Source organism: Pogonomyrmex barbatus, unplaced genomic scaffold (genome assembly GCF_055798465.1).
Source record: "Pogonomyrmex barbatus isolate J1 unplaced genomic scaffold, ASM5579846v1 scaffold1, whole genome shotgun sequence".
Lineage (NCBI taxonomy): Eukaryota > Metazoa > Arthropoda > Insecta > Hymenoptera > Formicidae > Pogonomyrmex > Pogonomyrmex barbatus.
The window spans coordinates 4786169-4805515 of NW_028297098.1; the positions used below are offsets into that span (position 1 = coordinate 4786169).

At 36.2% G+C, this 19347-nt stretch overlaps 3 protein-coding genes across 11 annotated transcripts in view; 2 read left to right on the forward strand and 1 right to left on the reverse strand.

The window, feature by feature from the left end:
• Dop1 (dopamine receptor, D1) overlaps positions 1-7547 on the forward strand; it is an 80949-nt gene extending 73402 nt beyond the window's left edge. For 2 of the 7 annotated variants that reach the window (XM_011647275.2, XM_011647276.2), the window contains exons 2-7: positions 978-1047; positions 2379-2688; positions 2955-3096; positions 4225-4328; positions 4761-5043; positions 5326-7547. In XM_011647275.2, coding sequence (XP_011645577.1) covers positions 978-1047; positions 2379-2688; positions 2955-3096; positions 4225-4328; positions 4761-5043; positions 5326-5610 — 1194 coding nt within the window. In that variant the 3' untranslated portion in view covers positions 5611-7547. Of the gene's footprint in view, positions 1-977; positions 2689-2954; positions 3097-4224; positions 4329-4760; positions 5044-5325 lie in introns of all 7 variants that reach the window. The other 5 variants (XM_089081423.1, XM_011647277.2, XM_089081407.1 and 2 more) reach the window with 3 other exon arrangements.
• Positions 7548-7905: 358 nt separating this feature from the next.
• Positions 7906-12015, reverse strand: MetRS-m (Methionyl-tRNA synthetase, mitochondrial). Of its 2 annotated transcripts, XM_011647273.3 has the most exons (7): positions 11240-12007; positions 9854-10015; positions 9490-9764; positions 9173-9404; positions 8868-9103; positions 8550-8784; positions 7906-8483 (listed from the first exon to the last, which is right to left on the reverse strand). In XM_011647273.3, the coding sequence occupies exons 1-7, from the start codon at positions 11496-11498 to the stop codon at positions 7924-7926; spliced, it is 1959 nt and encodes a 652-aa protein (XP_011645575.2). In that variant the 5' UTR covers positions 11499-12007; the 3' UTR covers positions 7906-7923. The 2 variants fall into 2 exon arrangements, with proteins under 2 accessions (XP_011645575.2, XP_011645574.2); XM_011647272.3 differs by having other exon boundaries at positions 7906-8784; positions 11240-12015.
• A 312-nt stretch (positions 12016-12327) lies between these two features.
• Positions 12328-19005, forward strand: LOC105432453 (casein kinase I). Of its 2 annotated transcripts, none has more exons than XM_011647271.3 (6): positions 12328-13065; positions 14275-14384; positions 14560-14782; positions 14888-15181; positions 15254-15542; positions 15792-16307. In XM_011647271.3, exons 1-6 carry the CDS (start codon positions 12937-12939, stop codon positions 15875-15877), a joined length of 1131 nt encoding a protein of 376 aa, XP_011645573.1. In that variant the 5' UTR covers positions 12328-12936; the 3' UTR covers positions 15878-16307. The 2 variants fall into 2 exon arrangements, with proteins under 2 accessions (XP_011645573.1, XP_011645572.1); XM_011647270.3 differs by lacking the exon at positions 15792-16307 and adding an exon at positions 16596-19005 and having other exon boundaries at positions 12337-13065.
• The last annotated feature ends 342 nt before the right edge of the window (positions 19006-19347 follow it).

Consider the following 19347-nt stretch of genomic DNA (forward strand, 5'->3'; position numbering starts at 1 on the left):
TTCCGTCGTGAGATTTCAATGCGACGCGTTACACAGAAGATTATCGCAATCGCGAGAAACGGGATGCATGGTGATTGATCCGCCGAAAGGACGAGCGCTCTTACATGAGATATCGCGAGCCGATTTCAATCTATGCATTTAGTTTCAATTTATGCATCGCATATTCAATTTGAAAATTGCATAAATACCGGATTGCTATACGCGATCCGAATTAATAGTCGTCATTTGCGGTCGCATTCCAAGTCGGATCGTCATCGAGATAGATAATATCTAGAATTGTCAATGAAATATGAGCGAGATATGAGTCTCCCAATCACTGAATAAATCCCGTAACAAAATGGTAACTTTTAAAGTTGTAATTACAAGCGAGATATACCGAGCGAGATATGTACCATCTTGGCGTAGATAATCGTACCGTCTGACGTCATAAAAAACAGCAGTAAAGCAACTTTACTGCAGAGAGGAATACGCGTTTACGCGAAGACATGTAGACGCCGCGGTGGGAAATACCACCCGCGACGAAGGATACTGAAAGTTGTAGCCACCCTCCCGTGGAAAATGGCAATGGTTAGCGCGATCGTAGAGTTCTTTCATCGCGATATTCTATCGTGAGTCTATAAAATGCGTATGCATGACGTCCAAGTGCTTGTATGTGCCTTTGAAAATCCGAAGAAAGAGGATCCGAAGGTCTGAAAGACGCCGAGATGCCTCGGGAATTGGAAGACATTCTCGCGGCGTCTTTCAAACGTTCTTTGCGGTGTTTTTCCCTTGCGCTTTTTTTCCATGCAATTTTATTCTTATTTGCCTTTTATTTTTTTTTCTGTGTCTAGTAAATGTATTGTTAATTGTCGTCGTAGCTGTGACGCGGCGACCGATAATTTGGCTATTAATTCCGCTCTTCTCCTGCCTCGCGTAAATCATCGTAGCTCCGACAAGCCCCCCCGGCATTCACGCAATCTCTCTTTGTCTTTCCGCAGAATAATCTGACAGACGGGGAAGAAGATCTGCCTGAAGACGCTTTCTCGCTGCTGTCGGTGCTCCTAGTTGGTTCGCTAAACTTTCCATTTGATCGATCGCGAGTCGCCCCTCGAAGACAGCCTCCCGAGAGTGCCTTTTCTCGGAAGCTCCGATCCGACCCCGTCCAATCATACTGTGGTAGTCTCTGCCTTTCTGTCCCTCTCCCCAAGTTCTCCCGACACCCTTCAACTACCCATACCTTCCGCGTTGTTTTTCCCCGACTGGAGCTCTCTCATGCTGCTTAATATAACCGATAGAATCGAATAAATTATGATTGGACGGCAGTCCCAAGTGTCATAATTTCTGTTCCATCGATGTTCACCATGAACAATCGAATTTCGTTCAATTGCTTGCGATCCTTGATGTAATATTTCTGCGTCGGAATCGATATTGAAAAATTTAGATTTTTTTTATTTAAAATTTACTAAGAAGAGTCAAAAATTTTTAAGAAAAGCATTTTTAAAATGTTGAGATCAAAATACGTGGAAAATGTGCGACACAATTGGTTAATAATTTATTATATATTTAAAACTAAAAGTACTAATTTTTTATTAAAAATTTAATTCTTTAAATGAGATATGAAATCCGAGATGAAATAATATTTTATCTAAAAGTTGCAATACATGCAAAAGATTTTCCTAAAATTTTGAGAGATAACAAGATTTCCTTGGTCGACGTTTTAGCGTGAATTACTTTAGTATGTAGGGTGCTTACGTTATCGATAAAATAAAGGTGAAGCAAATTATATACGCTGCTGAATCTAGCCTTTTAAAGGGGATATGCTCGTGAACCAGAACGGATTTACCGACTCTTCATTCATTTTATTCACCCAGCTTCAACCGTATTTCATTCTTCCAGCATTCGTATTTGTGGCAGATTAATTACAGAAATATAGGAAACGTTAGTTATTAAAAGTCGCAAGAGATTATGGCTACTCTCGAATTATCCTCAATAAAAAATCAATCAGAAACAATTCTGTTAAGCTAAAGATCGGGGCTTCCGAGATTCTTCTGTAAATAATAAATAATATCACTCAATGAAAATGTTGATACACATAAAATTTGTCCCATAAAAATTCTTAAAAAATTCTTAAAAAAAAATATATATATATATTTATTGTTATACAACTTCCGGCAATAGTGATAATACCGATATTCGCGCCGTATCGTATGATACGACTTTCCTCGATTCAATCCTCCGATTCAATCCGATGAAAAGCGGCGAATCATATTACATTGGCGAGCGACGACGCAACGCGGATCTCTTAAAGGCCACACGCTTCGAGGGGCGACGTGTTGTACGGTTGAACAGTAGCGTGTCCTGGCGATTCTCCGCTAGACGGATCTCCGCGATATCCGCAGGATTCCTCCTTGTGATCCTGATATTCTTCTCCGTCGCCGGCAACGTCTTGGTCTGCGTGGCGATCTACACCGACCGCGGGTTACGGAGGATCGGCAATCTTTTCCTGGCCTCTCTGGCCGTCGCCGACCTCTTCGTCGGTGGGCTGGTGATGACATTTGCCGGGGTCAACGATCTCCTCGGCTACTGGATCTTCGGATTGTGGTTCTGCGACATCTGGATCGCCTTCGATGTTATGTGCAGCACTGCCTCTATCCTGAATCTATGCGCCATATCACTCGACCGTTATATACACATCAAGGATCCCCTCAGGTGAGACGACGGATAGCTTCAAGGGATTAACGATTTGTAAATTGAAAGAAAAATTGCAAATTTTTTGATGCGATTGAAAAACAATTTTAAACGGTGAACTTTACACATGATATATTTATAAAACTGAAAAAATAAAAAAAAATATATAAAAACCTTTATGAAATAATATAATGATTTTTTAAAAAATTGCACGCAATTTTTCGATAAAATGGAATAAAAGGGATTAAATCAAATATATGAGAAATTATCAAATATTTTTATTTTAGGTACGGCCGTTGGGTGACTAGAAGAGTTGCTATTGGGGGCATCGCCGTTGTGTGGCTTTTAGCAGGACTCATATCCTTCGTACCGATCAGTTTAGATCTTCACAGGAATGATGATCAACCGAAGTATGACGACGGAGTGGAGGTAAAAATTTAATTGTATCGATTTATTAATATCAGAAGAGTTCAATATATATCGAATGAAGTCTATTTGAATATGCAAAACGTGGTGAAACGATTTTCCTCTTTCTCTTTTTCTCAAACAAACTATCGGTTTTAATTATCGCGTAATCCTTTCCATTAGAAATTAATAAATAAAATATATATTCCATTCACTTCAATATTTAAAGTATACGTAATACTTAAAAATCTGCAATTATATAGATATTGTCAGATATAAAAAATATGTTACGAAGCAACCGCGAGAAATTAAATTTGCACCGAGTTTTATCAAGAAAAAGAAATATGATAGCGTTAAGTTCACGTGCAGCAAAGTTTGCGCGGAGCGACAACAAGATGCCTATGACTTTCTAAATTAAAAATATGTTTAAATGCAAAAGGATTACCAAGACAAATTTACCATAAATATAAAAGATATCTAAAAGATATCTAAAAGATGTCTTTTAAACATCTAAAAGACATCCAAAATATTTGACTTATTATTAATAATCAAGGTTTCTGCAGTTAAATATATTTTTAATTTGAAATATATTCTTTGTTTTGTGTTATTACATATTTCTTTGATAAAATTTTTTTGCTCTAATAAATATCTTATTCATATTTCATATTTTTAAGAATTTCTTATAATTATATTGTTTAATATTTTTATACTTATATTTAATATTCTGAAATATATTTCAGAATATTAAACAATTTCTCTTAAGAAATTTAGTTCCATATAAATTTGAATTGAAATATTTAATTCGATAGTGAAAGGATTATGAAATATGCATAAATTTTATTTAAATTGGCAACTTTGTAATATCAATACGTTTTTAGAAAAAATATATTTAAATAATATATTAGTATTATTTTTAATGTTTTTTAGTTAATATAAGAGATGAATATACTTGGTACTATTTTTTTATCTTTTTGTAAAGAAGTAATCATGTACAAATAAAGAAGACATCTGAATTATACGATAGTTGCTGCTTTCGAATACTGAAGGGATTAAAAATAAATGACATTTCTCATTTTATCCCGTCACGCCATTCACGTTCGATGTTTGCGCAATCCTCGCGTTTTTCCGTTAATTACTCTTTTACCCTTACAGGAGCACCCTACGTGTGCCCTAGACATTACGCCCACCTATGCGGTAGTGTCCTCTTGCATATCTTTCTACGTGCCCTGCATTGTGATGCTGGGTATTTATTGCAGGTAAGAACCGCCGGAATTACTGGCACTGCCGCAACCAGCTACTCGGAAGCGAATTAATTTAACTTTTTACTTCCGCACTCTCGCCGTAATCTTTATGAGTGACGCAGCTCGTATGACATTCAATAAAACATGAGTAGCTTGCGATTCTAAACGAGTTTGAAAATCAGAACGATGCGGAAGGCCATCTTTTGTTTTAAAATTTATAAAAAGTGAATCATATGCACAATAATGCCATATACTTCATGAATCTACCAAAACAATGTCGAATTTTAATAAAATTTTGAATAAGCATTTAACGTCATCTTTTAATCATTTAACTTCTTTAACACATAATAACACAATCATATATTTTCAGTTGTTAGTAAAGTATTTTTTTATTACTATTAATAAATAAAATAGTTTCAATTTGGACATGTTAAAATGTCTTTCCAGGCTCTATTGCTACGCGCAGAAACATGTGAAGAGTATCCGAGCGGTGACGAAGCTGCCGGATACCTCCATGGCCAAGAGTTTTCGTTCGAAGAGCAGTCGCTGCAAGCCACCGAAGCCACAGACGAAGACGAAGCCAACCAGCCCTTATCATGTATCCGATCATAAGGCCGCGATCACCGTCGGTGTAATCATGGGCGTATTCCTGGTGTGCTGGGTGCCCTTCTTCTGCGTCAACATTGTCGCAGCCTATTGCAAGAGCTGCATATCTCTCCGAGCGTTCCAGGTGCGAATTCTTCGCGCGGATCGCGTCCAAATTCTCATCTTAATTATGTTTCTCTCTTCTTTATACTTTAAACTGATTATCTTTTCCCTTAAAAAAAAGTCTATTAAAAAAAGTTTTTTTTATTCTGGACATCGTAAGTGAAAATCTTTTGAAAATTATCATTTTAAGATTTTCACCTAGAAGGAAAATGACAAATGTCTTGTGATGTTGCTTACGCGCAAAATTTTTCGACATCTTTATACAAAAACAAAAAAGTAAAAATAATTTTCTTCTCACGAATAGGTTCTTACGTGGCTCGGCTACAGTAACTCGGCCTTCAACCCGATAATCTACAGCATCTTCAACACTGAGTTCCGAGAGGCGTTCAAGAGGATCCTTACAAAAGGGGCACGCGCGCGGGGCAACCAGCCGTCGACTAGCGAGTGCGGCGAGTTCCGTTCCGTAGTGGTGCAGAAGCGAAACGGCTCCATGATCGAATGTAACATCAGTCCAAGATCGAGCGCGGATAGCTGCCAGGTCGGCGTCATGGCTCAACGACATCGCGATACCATCGTCAGTGCTATATAAAGCATTCCGGCATCTCTCGACTCTCGGTCATCTGAACAATTTCTTTCCTGGATCTCACTCTCGCTGCTTGCCTCCGAAGTCGTCGCGATCGTGTCACCTTTGTCACTCGACTTTCGTTCGAAACATTCGCGATACAAAATCTGAAGACACCGACATCGTTCAGCAAAGAGTAATGATGTAACGTGCAAATTAAACACATTTCATCCAAGAGGATATTCGTTCTTCATGATGCGTTGATCCTCTATGGTCTTTCATGGAGGACATATCGATTGATTTCCACGGTGTTTAAATTTAACAAACTTATAATTCTTATTTGCCACCTTAAAATATGTTTCAAATCCACAGAGGAAAATCCGTGATGACGCAATTGATGACAATTTGCACGATTTCTAATGGAACGTTCGCTTAGTTATTGTTTCGTACGAACTTGCGCCAGTGTACATAAAATCAACATACGGTAACTCACTTGTACCAACAAGCAGAGTTTGCTCTCGCATGCTAAAGTTTAGTATTTGCATCCGTGAAGGATTGAACGCCAAACCGCCCGCCTGCTCAAAGGAAGACTGCAGCTGCAGTTGCGACGACGTTGTCTCGCTACAGCCACTCGCGTAAGATAAGCAACTGAGGACGTTGATAATACTCTCAATCACATTATTGAATCTCTCCTCACGTAATATCAATCAATGTTCTAGTTAGCTGTCGTTGACTTGGCCTGAGGATTCTCTTGGACCAACGAAAAACGCGTTGTTCGTATCTTCTCGACGTCGGATTCTAGAAAAGCAATATCATAAATATTGGAGCGACGCAAAATCGAGACGTTGCCGGGATGATTATTAGAATGAGCACTTCGATATGTCGCGTCTTCGTTTCCACGACTGTCGTCATGATTTGAAATGACCACGATCAATGATGCGATCACGATGATAATTAAGAGTGACGCGCAAATTTCTTCAAAGTGATATTTTTATTTTAACTTTAATGCATTCTGCATGTTCGCACAATCGAGGAGTATATCTCCTTTTCTTTTTTATGAAAAAGAACTAAAAGGCTGTGTTGTTTAACCATACAAGCGCGATATTTCGCGAAGACATCAATCATTGTAATTAAGACAATCACCGAAAACCTACTTTGAAACATATCCGAAGACATAATCCGCCGAAATTGTAATATTATCTTCTTCTTTAATTTCTTCATTCGTTTGTTTTTCAAAGCGGTACGACGATGGGCATAGAGTGGGATTTATTGATTAATAGAAGAATCCAAGTGTAGCGCTTAGGATACTAATCTCATCAAGCAATCTCTTTAATGGAGCAATGTCGATAGTCGATCTACGATGTTAAAAGCTGGATGTTACTCAAAAATACTGATATGTTTCTGAATAGTAACGTCTGTCATGGAAAATAATATAAAAAAAAAAAAGAAAAACTTAATAGCAATAGGTCAGCGCAGCGGCGCCGTGAACTATAGAATTCATTTACCATCTTGTAAATAGCCATTTAATTATTTTTCTATTTGACGGGGCGCGGAAAGAGATGAATAGCGAGACACTCGCAGAGATGCGAAATCTTGTGTCTAATGGACGCGCGCTTATTGGATGTACGCAAAATCGTCGTCGAGCACCCGTCGAATCTCTCAACTCAATTCTGCATCACATATCCGAGCGGAAGGAAGTAGTCACGAGCCAATTTGTCGTTCGTGAGGATCCGTCGAGCTTCCTTGGTACATCTATATCTACGATACAAAGCGCATTGCGATCCGGCGCGAGAGAAAGATAAAAGAGGATACACGAATGCATATGTCGCTGCAGATAGAAATGGTCAAAGGAACAGTATGAAACTCTCTAGCCGGCAGAATCTGTGCGCAATGTTGATGTATACTACTGATATATTCGAATGACCGTTCTCTGTAAATATACTAGACTAAGACTTCGAAGAATATTTGATTTGTGATTTTTTACCGATTCCTCTTTTATCTGATATCCCTATATCCTATTGAAGCATGGAAAATAAATAATAAGCACCGAAAAAGGTATTCTGTGATGTATCTACATCTATTTCATATTTAATATGAAATTTAACTTGCCCAAAAATAACAATTACTTTCATTAATTTACAGTTATTACTTCTACGAACATAAGATTTAATGTTTTCTTATCGTATGTAATGTGGGATCAAAATACATTATGTTTAATGCATGATTGGAATATTCAATTTTATCAAGCCATTTGGAAATTTTTTCAAAATAAAAAGTTAATAAATAAATATTTTCTTCATTGATTAATGATTAGACAAATGATAAATATATAAATATTTATTAATTTCTTATTTTCTTAAACAATATCAAATTGTTGCGTTCAATATACCTTTCTTTCAAGCTATTGTTAAAAAAGTGAGGGACGGTATCCGTCCACATGCGATTCTCTTTTGGGATATTTAGAAAATCGAGCAAACTACTGCTCAATTTTGGTACGATTGGATATAATATTAAAGCACCTATTCTACTACTTTCTAAAGCGAGCGAAATCACAGCTTTAAGTTCCTCGATCGAATCTGCATCGTCGACTTGCTTCCTCAGCTGCCAAGGCTCGTGATACGCTACCATCTTGTTCGCACAATGAAGCATACTCATGACCGCGTCCACGACGTGATGCAAATTATATTCTTCATAGCTATCGCGTGCTTTTTCACCTACGGACTTTAAAGCCTCTCTAGTTTCGTCAGCTACTTGAGACTGCAACACGTTCCAATATTTGGCTGGATCGGGAAATTCTTTGGACGGATTGACCGCTTTACCCGCGCAACGATTCACTAGATTGCCCAGCGTATCCGCCAATTCGGAATTTAATATGTTAATAATTTTTATTGAACTATAATCTGCGAATAGATAATTAAAAAATATGGTGCAAAATGACATGTAATAATACATATGATTTATCTTACTTGCATCGTTCTGTGGTACCGCTTCTCTTAAAATAAAGTATCGTAATCCTTCTTCTGTATAATCATTTGCAGCTTCAAATGGCGAAATTACGTTACCTTTTGATTTCGACATTTTCTGATGATCAATAGTCCAATGAGCATGACACAATAATGTCTTTGGCGGCTCGAGACCTGCCGCCATTAAAAATGCTGGCCAATAAATACCGTGAAATTTCAAAATATCTTTTCCAATTACCTATGCCAAGAATATTTTCGATATATTCTATCTTATTTGAAAACTTTTATATAATTTCATTATTACTAATTAAAGATCCATACTTGAATAGTGGGTGGCCAAAATTCTTTGTATGATTCATTTGGATATCCTAAGACTGTTAAATAATTTATTAAGGCATCCAGCCACACATATATCGAATGGAATTCATTACATGGAGAAGGTAAAGCCCATGGCACTTTGTTTCTAATTCTAGTAATACTTAAATCCTGTAAACATGTACCTTCCTCTACCCACTGGGACAATGTTTTATGATACAATGCTGGTCTAACCGTGTTTTCTATAAGATTCAAAATTTACAATTTCATTAAAAGAAAGGACTAAATTTAAATTCAACATCTTTTTATACCATCTTTGAGCCAGTACTTGAGATCATCTTGAAATGCGCTAAGTCTGAATTTATAATTTTCTTCCTCTGTCCATTCCACTTTGTTTCCCGATTCAGCGGAGACTTTGATTATTTTACCGGTCGAATCTTTCTGTTCCACCAATTCTGTGTCAGAGAGGAATGCTTCATCTGATACACAATACCATCCCGAGTACTTTCCCAGATAGATATGCCCTCTTTCTTCTAACTGTTTCTGAAAACATTTTCTAATGTGAGTCACAAAATATCATGAGCGTCACATAGAGAATGATATTCAGAGATAAATTTATTCTAAGAACCCAAAAATGATACACTGCATCACAATGCTGTTTTTCTGTAGTTCTAATGAAACGCGAGTAATCCACTTCAAATTTATCACACATTTCCCTGAATTGCTGCGAAATTTTTGTACAGTATTCAAGATTCGGTAAACCAGCTATGGCTGCAGCAGCTTTAATCTTGTTACCATGCTCATCGGTACCAGTAGCAAAAAATGTTTTATGACCCAACATGCCGTTATATCGAACAAAAGCATCGGCCAAAACAGCGCTATACAAATGTCCGATATGAGGACCTAATACATAAAATATACATTCGCAGATTTTCTACAATGACAGTTAAATATAAAAAATAAGAATTGTTAATTTAAAGAAAATAACATACCAGCGTTTACATAAAAAATGGGCGTAGTAATGTATTTAGTCTGAGATAAATCTTTTACATATTGCCTTTTTATTGTTTGACTCCAAGATGATCGTACATTTTTAAATAAGAATGGAAATATTGCCGAGTTTGAAGGCTGATACTTTGGAATTACATATTTAACTGAAATTTAAATTAATAATTATTAATATGAGAATAATTCACATGAGAAATCAAGATATCTTTAAAGAAATAGAAGATAAATTAATTTTTTTTAACAAAAACTATTTTGAATTGTAAGAAATATATTATATGAAATGTAATAATATTAATATATTTTTGTATTATTTATTATAGATATGATTTAAAATCAACATATCAAAATAAAATCTTTCATATATGGAAAGTGATATAAACTCTTAATTTTAAAAATATTTATTTTTTGCTAATATATATTACAATACATTAAATAACAACAATCGTTATATACATGCAATAACAATTTTCAGTTTTTCGTCTCAATATTATGCGACTCGAGAGATATCGTTTCTAATTGAGCTATGAGATCCATGTGCTTAAATTCGTTAGGTTTATTATTAAATGTTTCAAGTAATTGCAATCTACGTTCGTTATCGTCGCAATAATATAACTGCAATTCGTTAGCTAGACATTGTGCTTCGTGCACTTGTAATAACTTTGTATCATACTCTCCATGCATGAGTATAATACCCTTATCATCTCTCAATTCTGTGTAGTGTATCATAGTCAAACATTCAGGTGCATTCTCCTTGTGTGTCTGATACCACAAGAGTGGAGTCATGTGTACTTCTGAGCCATAGAATTGACACATTATAAATTCATAGCCATGTTCTCTTGGTAATGGTAGGAGAAAGGTGGAATATTGCTTGCCACGAGCAAACATCTTATCATACTGCTCAGGTGTCATAGTTCCACATATACAATCCTTCTGCTTGTGATATTCTTTCCATATCTCTATAATTTCTTCTTTTGACTTATTTTTTATCATGTTAACTTTCATTATGCTATCCAATTGTGTTCCTTTTCTCTGTATATCAGACTCTAAAACTGGCTTAGCTTCAGTTTGATGGAAACTCACAGCTTTCTTGCGTTTCTCTTTAACAATAATAATTTAAATATTCTTTATCACAACAATAACTCTTTATTAACAATTAATATTCTTATTATCATAAGAATCACAATATCTGTCATGAACATTCTTTATTGATATCTAGATGAAAGTACATTTTACTAAATGTAACTGGGAAATGAAAATAAACACATCTAGTATTTAATTGCATTAGGTATAAATGTCAAGAGAAATACAGATAATTTAAATAAAATTGACAGAAAAGAATTGACAGAAATATATCTTCGAAGATCATATACCTTGCTTTTCGCGAGCTTTCTTTTCTTGCTGCTCCACGCGTTGCAGGAACTCTTCCGGACTAGTCTGCTGCAGCTTCGCGATTTTTTCAGCATACTTGTCATAATAAGGATTTCTTTGCAACTCCTCAAGAACCTTTTCAAGTCTCGCCCGGCTCGTCATGATGCACCTTTCGTTGCTCAGGATTATTCGACAACCTTTCAAACACCTGCCCAATCCTGCGCGCGTCACGTTTCGGAGCAGAACGCTTGCCATGGACATCAACCGCTAGGAAACACAGGCCGATATCTTGAACGCGAATAAAGTTAGTCGAGAGAAGCGAGCTATCGCGCCGCCGTCATGCCGAACGCACGTGAAGTCAGTAGAGAATGGCATACATCGGCGCGCGCCGCTGTTGCCATGCTTTGAACATGCGTGAAGACAGCCGACAATTCAGATGTCGCAGCCAACGCTTTAAACCCTTTCGTCGTACGTACAATCGTTCTCATTTTATCACCGATATTATCACCGAAATATCGAGAACATTTCGATAATATAGCGATAATAATAGCCACATAATAATAGCCACATGATGGCAATGATTGTTAAACGCGTTTCGAACAATAGCTCTAAAAACGCGAATAAGTAGCACGAGGTTCCGGTACGTCAGTGTCGTATCCACATGGAAACGACGTTGACCTACATCGTTGCGGATTTGCATATCGTCGAGCTATAACAATTCTACTAATGATACATAAATCATTTTGCAACGTTTGTGCACGATACAAACAAGCCGTGATTCGTTCTTCGGAAAGTCCGTGAGTATTTGGAAATATTCCATAATGATCTAACAATCATTGAAACTCAATGATATTGAAAAAATAATTTAAAAAATGTTTCATTCATATTGCTTTCTTTTTTATTTAATATATTATAATGCATAACGTTATTAAAATGTGGAAAAGTGTGATCTCTGAGAGAGGAGAGAGAAGAGATATATTCAGCGCCCCGCGTTGCAGTGTCACTGTATTACGGACCTGAGCGACCGAAGTACTGTGGTGTCAAGCGAGCAACTTCATGTCGAATTAGACTCGAGGGACGTGAATACCCGTAGCCGACGCGATCGACGCGAGAAAAAAATTATCGCCGATTATCGCCAATCACGCGTGTGAGTCGTCGCGACGCGAACGTCCGGGCGTCGTGCGGCGTCGCTCCAGGTGGAGCAGCTCCATTGAGCGGCAGTGCGGCCATCCCCCGCGTCTCCCGCGCCCGCCGCACGGTGACGCATCGCTTCCGGGATCCGTCAGTCCGCTGCTCTTCGTATCCCATAGCGAGAGGGAAAATGTCGGCGCGCTGTCGACGGGGCTTGTCGTGCCGCCAGTGAATAAGCTCGCTTAAAACACGTCACGACGATCGCATCGCTGCCCCGACAACCCTGACTTTTCGAAATCTCACCCATAAAGCGAGCCCATACGCCAGGGGGTCGGTCCGTACCCTCGTTTCGACTCGCGACCTTCGCGCGCACGAGATAGAAAGAGAGAGAGGCAGCGCGCGCGAGAGATCGCGGGGAACGGTGGAGCAAGCGAAAGAAACGGTGGGAGAAAGAGGAGGACGGAGAGCAGGTGCAAAATCTACACCGTCGTGTAGAGGTCCCCGCGCGTAAGGGAAGAGCCAGACGGAGTGGAGGTGAAAGAGAAGGCATACGGTGGAGAGCAGTGACATGGCGTCGTTGGCGATGTCAATAGCGAAGAATGAGTTCATTGTGGGTGGCAAGTACAGATTGATGAGGAAGATCGGCTCGGGCTCCTTCGGCGACATTTACCTCGGCATCAACATCTCTAATGGCGAGGTAAGGCAACGTCAGGCGTTTCTTGGCCGACCAGCACACGACCTACTGCTGGCTTGTCTGCAGCCAGCTCCGTTTCCTCTGTGCGCGTTTCCCATTTCACGTTTCTCATTTTGTTTCCCCATCCCATTCCGACCCGTCGCGACGCGATATGATGCGATGCGACACGACGCGACGCGACGCGCCGCGATGAGATACATGTTTCCCTTCGTTCGTGCCATTCCACGCTGTTGCGAGACAAGATCAAACCGAATCAGACCAGGCCAGGTCAGACGAGACGAAAAAAATGTCGACCGCGAGACCCATGTCGAGAGAGTTTCTTTGAACGAAAACCGTCGACAATTTAAAGACGCGAACGGCTTGTGCTCGCGTCCTCAGTAGTTACCATCGACGGTTATTTCGGAAAATTCGCCGTCGCTATGTCGCAAAAATGACGTACGAACATCTGGACGCGATTGAGATAAATATAAGCCGTCGCTTGTCATAATAGCAATGATTATTGGAATCGCGATTGCGCCTGTATTTAGCTATCGTCCGCGCTGAATCAGTTGTATACAAATTACGGTTCTCTTGCTGGAGTCGAGTTAAACGATCGGAATTTACTAATCTTGGCACCTTAACAGGTTATAGTTTCTCTTACTGATAAAGAAAATCAAATTCACTGTCAGAAATACCATGAACAATACTTCTGCGTTATGATATTACAGGGAAATTGGCTTTTATTTATTTTGCAGCCTACTCGGTTTTTTGCGAAAACTTCCATTGTTAGTATTTTATTTTAAATAGCATTTACTTACAATCCATATATGTTGATTACAATATAACACAAAAATCGATATACAAGGGTAATAATATATCCTTTCAGAATGTGGTAACAGTGAATGAATAACAATAGAGAACAAAATTTAACAAAATTTTAGATAAAACTGATGTTAAACGAGAATTTAAATTGTGTAATTCATGTACATTAGATCAAGAGGTATTTATTCTCATCCCTAATATTTTCAATGTTTTTGAAGAATTCTGTTTGTTGTCCATGTGACACTAACAAATATTATGTTTAAGAAACAAAGGAAAGTCAAAATAATAAAAAGAAAGAAATCATAATATTATTATATCATTTATTTCATCTTGCTTGTGATCTCTTTTCTGTTCTGCGTTAAATAAAGCTGGAGCATAGTTTGATAATGTACATGTATGTTCTTATTTCAGGAGGTTGCAGTTAAATTGGAAAACATGCGAGCCCGACACCCGCAGCTTCTATATGAATCAAAGCTGTACAAAATATTACACGGTGGTATAGGAATACCACACATACGTTGGTAAATATCATATTCAAATCTATGCTTTCTATTATATACATTTTACTTACCTTTTGTAACAATACATTTTTTATAATATAATGAATTTTATATAAGCTGAGATATAATTAAAAAGATATAATTAAAATTAGCAAAAATTGAACCAGGCAGTTGATGGGAACTTTTCCGTTCTTAGGTATGGCCAAGAACGTGAATACAACGTTCTCGTTATGGATCTTCTTGGCCCATCTTTGGAAGATCTTTTCACTTTTTGTTCAAGAAGGTTTACAATCAAGACAGTCTTAATGTTGGCAGATCAGATGATTGGTAGGATTGAGTATGTCCACTGCAAACACTTTATTCACAGAGATATAAAGCCAGATAATTTTCTAATGGGGATTGGTCGGCACTGTAATAAGGTATGTATTTCACAATCTGCTCATTTTTCCAACAATACTTTAGAAATAAAACTAGTGTGCGCATCACTGCATTAAACAAATAACACAAATAGATAAATATTTCAGCTATTCCTTATCGATTTCGGATTGGCTAAAAAATATAGAGATAGCCGCACAAGACTGCATATAATATACCGTGAAGATAAAAATCTAACGGGTACTGCAAGGTATGCTTCTATCAACGCGCATCTTGGAATTGAACAGAGTCGTCGCGACGACATGGAATCACTCGGCTACGTTCTTATGTACTTTAATCGTGGATCATTACCTTGGCAAGGTCTCAAAGCCGCGACGAAGAAGCAAAAATACGAGAAAATTAGTGAGAAAAAAATGTCCACACCAGTCGAAGTCTTATGCAAGGTACACTAAAGATCTTTTTTCTATCTTGTGTTAGATATGAACGTCCGTCATACAAAGATTGCTATTTTTCAGGGATTTCCTGCCGAATTTGCAATGTATTTAAATTATACGCGAGGCTTACGTTTTGAAGAAAGCCCGGACTACATGTATTTACGCCAACTTTTCCGCATACTTTTCCGTACATTGAATCACCAATACGATTATACATTTGACTGGACAATGTTGAAACAAAAGGCAGCGAGTAGTACCATTAGTGGTGGAGTGTCAACAGCTGGACCAGGTCTCTCTCAAGGTACTCAAGGTGCTCAAGGGCAAGGACAAGGTCAAGGTCAAGCACCTACTCAGGCCAACACTCAATCAGGTGCAATTAAAATTTTTGGAATTAATTTTTCGTAACATGTCCACGTGTACAGCCCGTAGATACCTTTAACCATTCATGTACATCTTATATCATTATCTCATTTAATTGTAATAATCGTCATGAAATTCATGCTTTATAAATTGTTAAAACTGGCATTCTATACTGGCATACTCTACTATTGTTAACTCAATTTGTTTTTTGATGATATTCATAATAATATTTATATTATAAATTATCATTTTTTAACAGCAAATTTTAACCTTAAAAGATGGTTGGAATCCTCCACAAAACTCAACATTTCAATTGGCACAAATCATTCTTCCAAGAAGCAATAATCCTGAAGCTTTTTAAATATTTTTCTCTTCTTCCTTGATGAATGGGCACATCCCAAAATTTTTTGGAGAAAAAATTTTCCTTACTTTTTAATAATAATGACTGAAACACTAATGGAAATATAAGTACGCTAATTAACATTTATTCACGAATCACATTTTATTCCATGATATCCAATGTATAAACCTATGCTAAAAATTTTCTCTTATACCAAAATTTTTAAGAGATTTTTGCATTTCTTAAAAAAAATTTCGTATATGTATTATTTAACATTTCTAACTCGTCTTATTATTACTTCATTTAATTGCATCTTACTAAGATTTTTATAGCTCTTGAGTTTGTTTTCTACTTTAAGATATTGTTGAATATATCGAAATGTATTATATATATTAAATGTTTTTTTAATTATATTAAACTTAAAAATTTAATACATTCATCATTAATATCATTTATACCGCATATCATTAATATATCATTTGAATTTAGATTTTATTATCTATTAACTTCAAATCAACATATTGTTTCTACTTGTATATAATGCAAAATTACATAAGAAAAGATCTATATGTAAAAAGATAACATATTTCATATAAAAAAATAAGCAGAACAATATCGATGTAAAGATTGCATTGTCCACGAGCATTACATTATCGATAGCAGAATTTGGAAAAATGTGATAATTATTTTCTATAACTTCAAAATTGCTTTTATTTGTTCCAGGAGCGCGCTAAGACTATAACTCCTCATTGTAGCAACAATCTTGATCGCTATCACTAAAGTGTTTCAAACGAGGTACCGAATTTCTTGCAGAAGTTATCATTCGAAGAGTCGTATCAGTCAATGCTCGAGAGCGCAATGTTTGTGACTATAAATACAATATTTGCGTATATGTGAAATATAATTGTATTACATAATTATTCAATCCCATTAGAATTGCTGCAACACCAACGATTTAGAGTTTTGGCTGATGCAACTTTTTGTATTGGGTAACCAGAGTGAGAGACCACTCAGTCAAAAAGTGGCTTGTTCTTATTTTGTTATTACGTATTTAATTTCCCATTGGTATAAATCATTGAAAAAAATAAAGGTTTTGTTGCCCTGAGGAAGATTGTAAAGGAGTGCACGTGTTATCGATTTTGAATACAAATAACGGGTGATTTAATTCGTGAAATTGTGCAACTTTCATGGAGAGAAAGAGAGGATAGTCAGACCATTCTTGGAATGCTCACGTTAATTTGCGGAGCGTGGTGTAAAATTTTATATCTATTCTACAAACAGAAAATAGAGATATGAAAAATATATGAGTGTTTGTTTTGTGAGAGTATGGATATTACTGTTAAGCAAACTGACATATTCTGCTTCCTAAATTTTGTTTTGTCTTCAATATATAGTGTGAGCATACTAGATCTGTGAAGTTGGCATGACATTCTGTTCATATAAAAAAAAGTAATTATTAAAGTTTTAGTAGCATTTTCCATAGGTCTCGAGTTCTTTATAAAAATGAACAATATTTATTTTTGTACTTATACGAATCATTTCTTTATACTTTAGAAGGGGATATATTCGTGATAAATTCGCGAAGATAGCACGTTTTTTCTTTTCTTTTCTTTTTTTTTTTTAATTGTGCAAAACTATTGTTAATTTCTAGAGAATTCGAGAACTGGAAATGTTACTAAAACTATAATAATTTTTTTTTATATGAACAGAATGTCATGCCAACTTCACAGACCCGAGCGTATGTGGAATGTTGAGAAAGTGTTAATATTTTTCTTATCAAGGATAATATGCGCGTTTCAATAGTATCAAAGGAGCATTACATATACCTTTGATACGTTTGATCGGAATAACTTTTTTTTATATAAATGAACAATTACGTCTCTCTTCGGTATTATATTGACAAGTTAAAATAATATTAAAGATACCTTAATATTAAGGCAATACTCTAACTTTTAAGCAGGTACCGTACTGTATCGAGTAATGAGTACTTCATCGAGAAAGGAACAAACGACTATTGTAGAAATATCCCTTGATTTACTCTCTTTCTGTCTATGAAGATGTTTATTACGATTGCAGAAGTAAGAATGTCAATGAATAAGAAAAAGAGAGAAGAAACTTTGAATAGTGGGAAGTAGTTACAAGCTTACTTTCATCTAGATAATATAAAAAAAAGTTATCTCGCTCGGAAAGTATTCCTGTAACTCTGAGGCTGTAGCTGGATAATTCTTCCGTATATAGTTTTAATAGCTGAGACTGTGCAGTAGCTATTTCACGTGCTGTTGCTTCAAGATTAAGTTTGATATTTTGTATACATATTAAGGGACTTCATATCTCATCATGACCAACGCGCGTTCTTCGTACACACATATGCATATATTGAGAGAAGTCGCCTCGAACAGTCAAAATACTTATTGATATATCGGCAATTGCTAAAGAAACTATTATTTCTATTCATATCGTTTAAGATTTTAGTTGTATCATTCATTCTAGTTACTAAATTCTTCACGTCCATATTCTGTGAGCATTAATTCCAAAAGAATGTTTATGATTATATACCTTTAAACGAATAATATTAGTATGCGTCACACGTCCTCGTGGAAGGTACTACCAATCGTCCGGTCAGCTTTAAGTACGATTGCGATGATGAATTCAACTGAAATCTTAAAGCTTATTATATCTGAAGAAGCGGATTATGCTGCCTGGCAGGACGCTTTTGAGAATATGAAAATGATATAATCAATAACCATCCTCGATTGAATGCGTGATTGATTCTAATTATTAAAAGGGGATATAAATGAAAGTGTAAAAGTGCGCATCAACATGTGAGAATGAATGAGCGAGTAAGTTAATAAAATAACTAACGATATATGCACTTAAATACTATCCGCTGTGTGTATGTGCCTATGTGTACACGTACACGGTATATCGCAAAATGTATGTGTAATATATATGCACATATACATTGTCTGTATGTATAATAAAATTGTGACAGTAATTAAGACATACTCCCTTATTTCATAAATATTTGAGGAAATGCATCAACGGTTTACTGCTCCTTTTATCTCTACAAATAAAAAAACTGGAATATTGTACTATACATTTCTGTTTCATTAAATGTTAATCTTGCTAATAATTGACTGTTGTATAATATATAGCAACAGTGAAAGTGTATATGATGTTTGGTCAAGGTAGGTGGCATACCCACTCTACAATGACCATATCACTTTCTATTGTGATACCATCACCATTTAGGGTGTACATACAAACACTTATGTAAATATTTTTAGACCATATATTTGACAATTCTTAAAGGCATATATATATATATATATATATATATATATACATAATATATATATATACACATATACATATACATATACATATACATATACATATACATATACATATACATATACATAATACAGAAAGCCGCACATTTTTCTTCCGAATTGTTAATACTAAATAACATTGC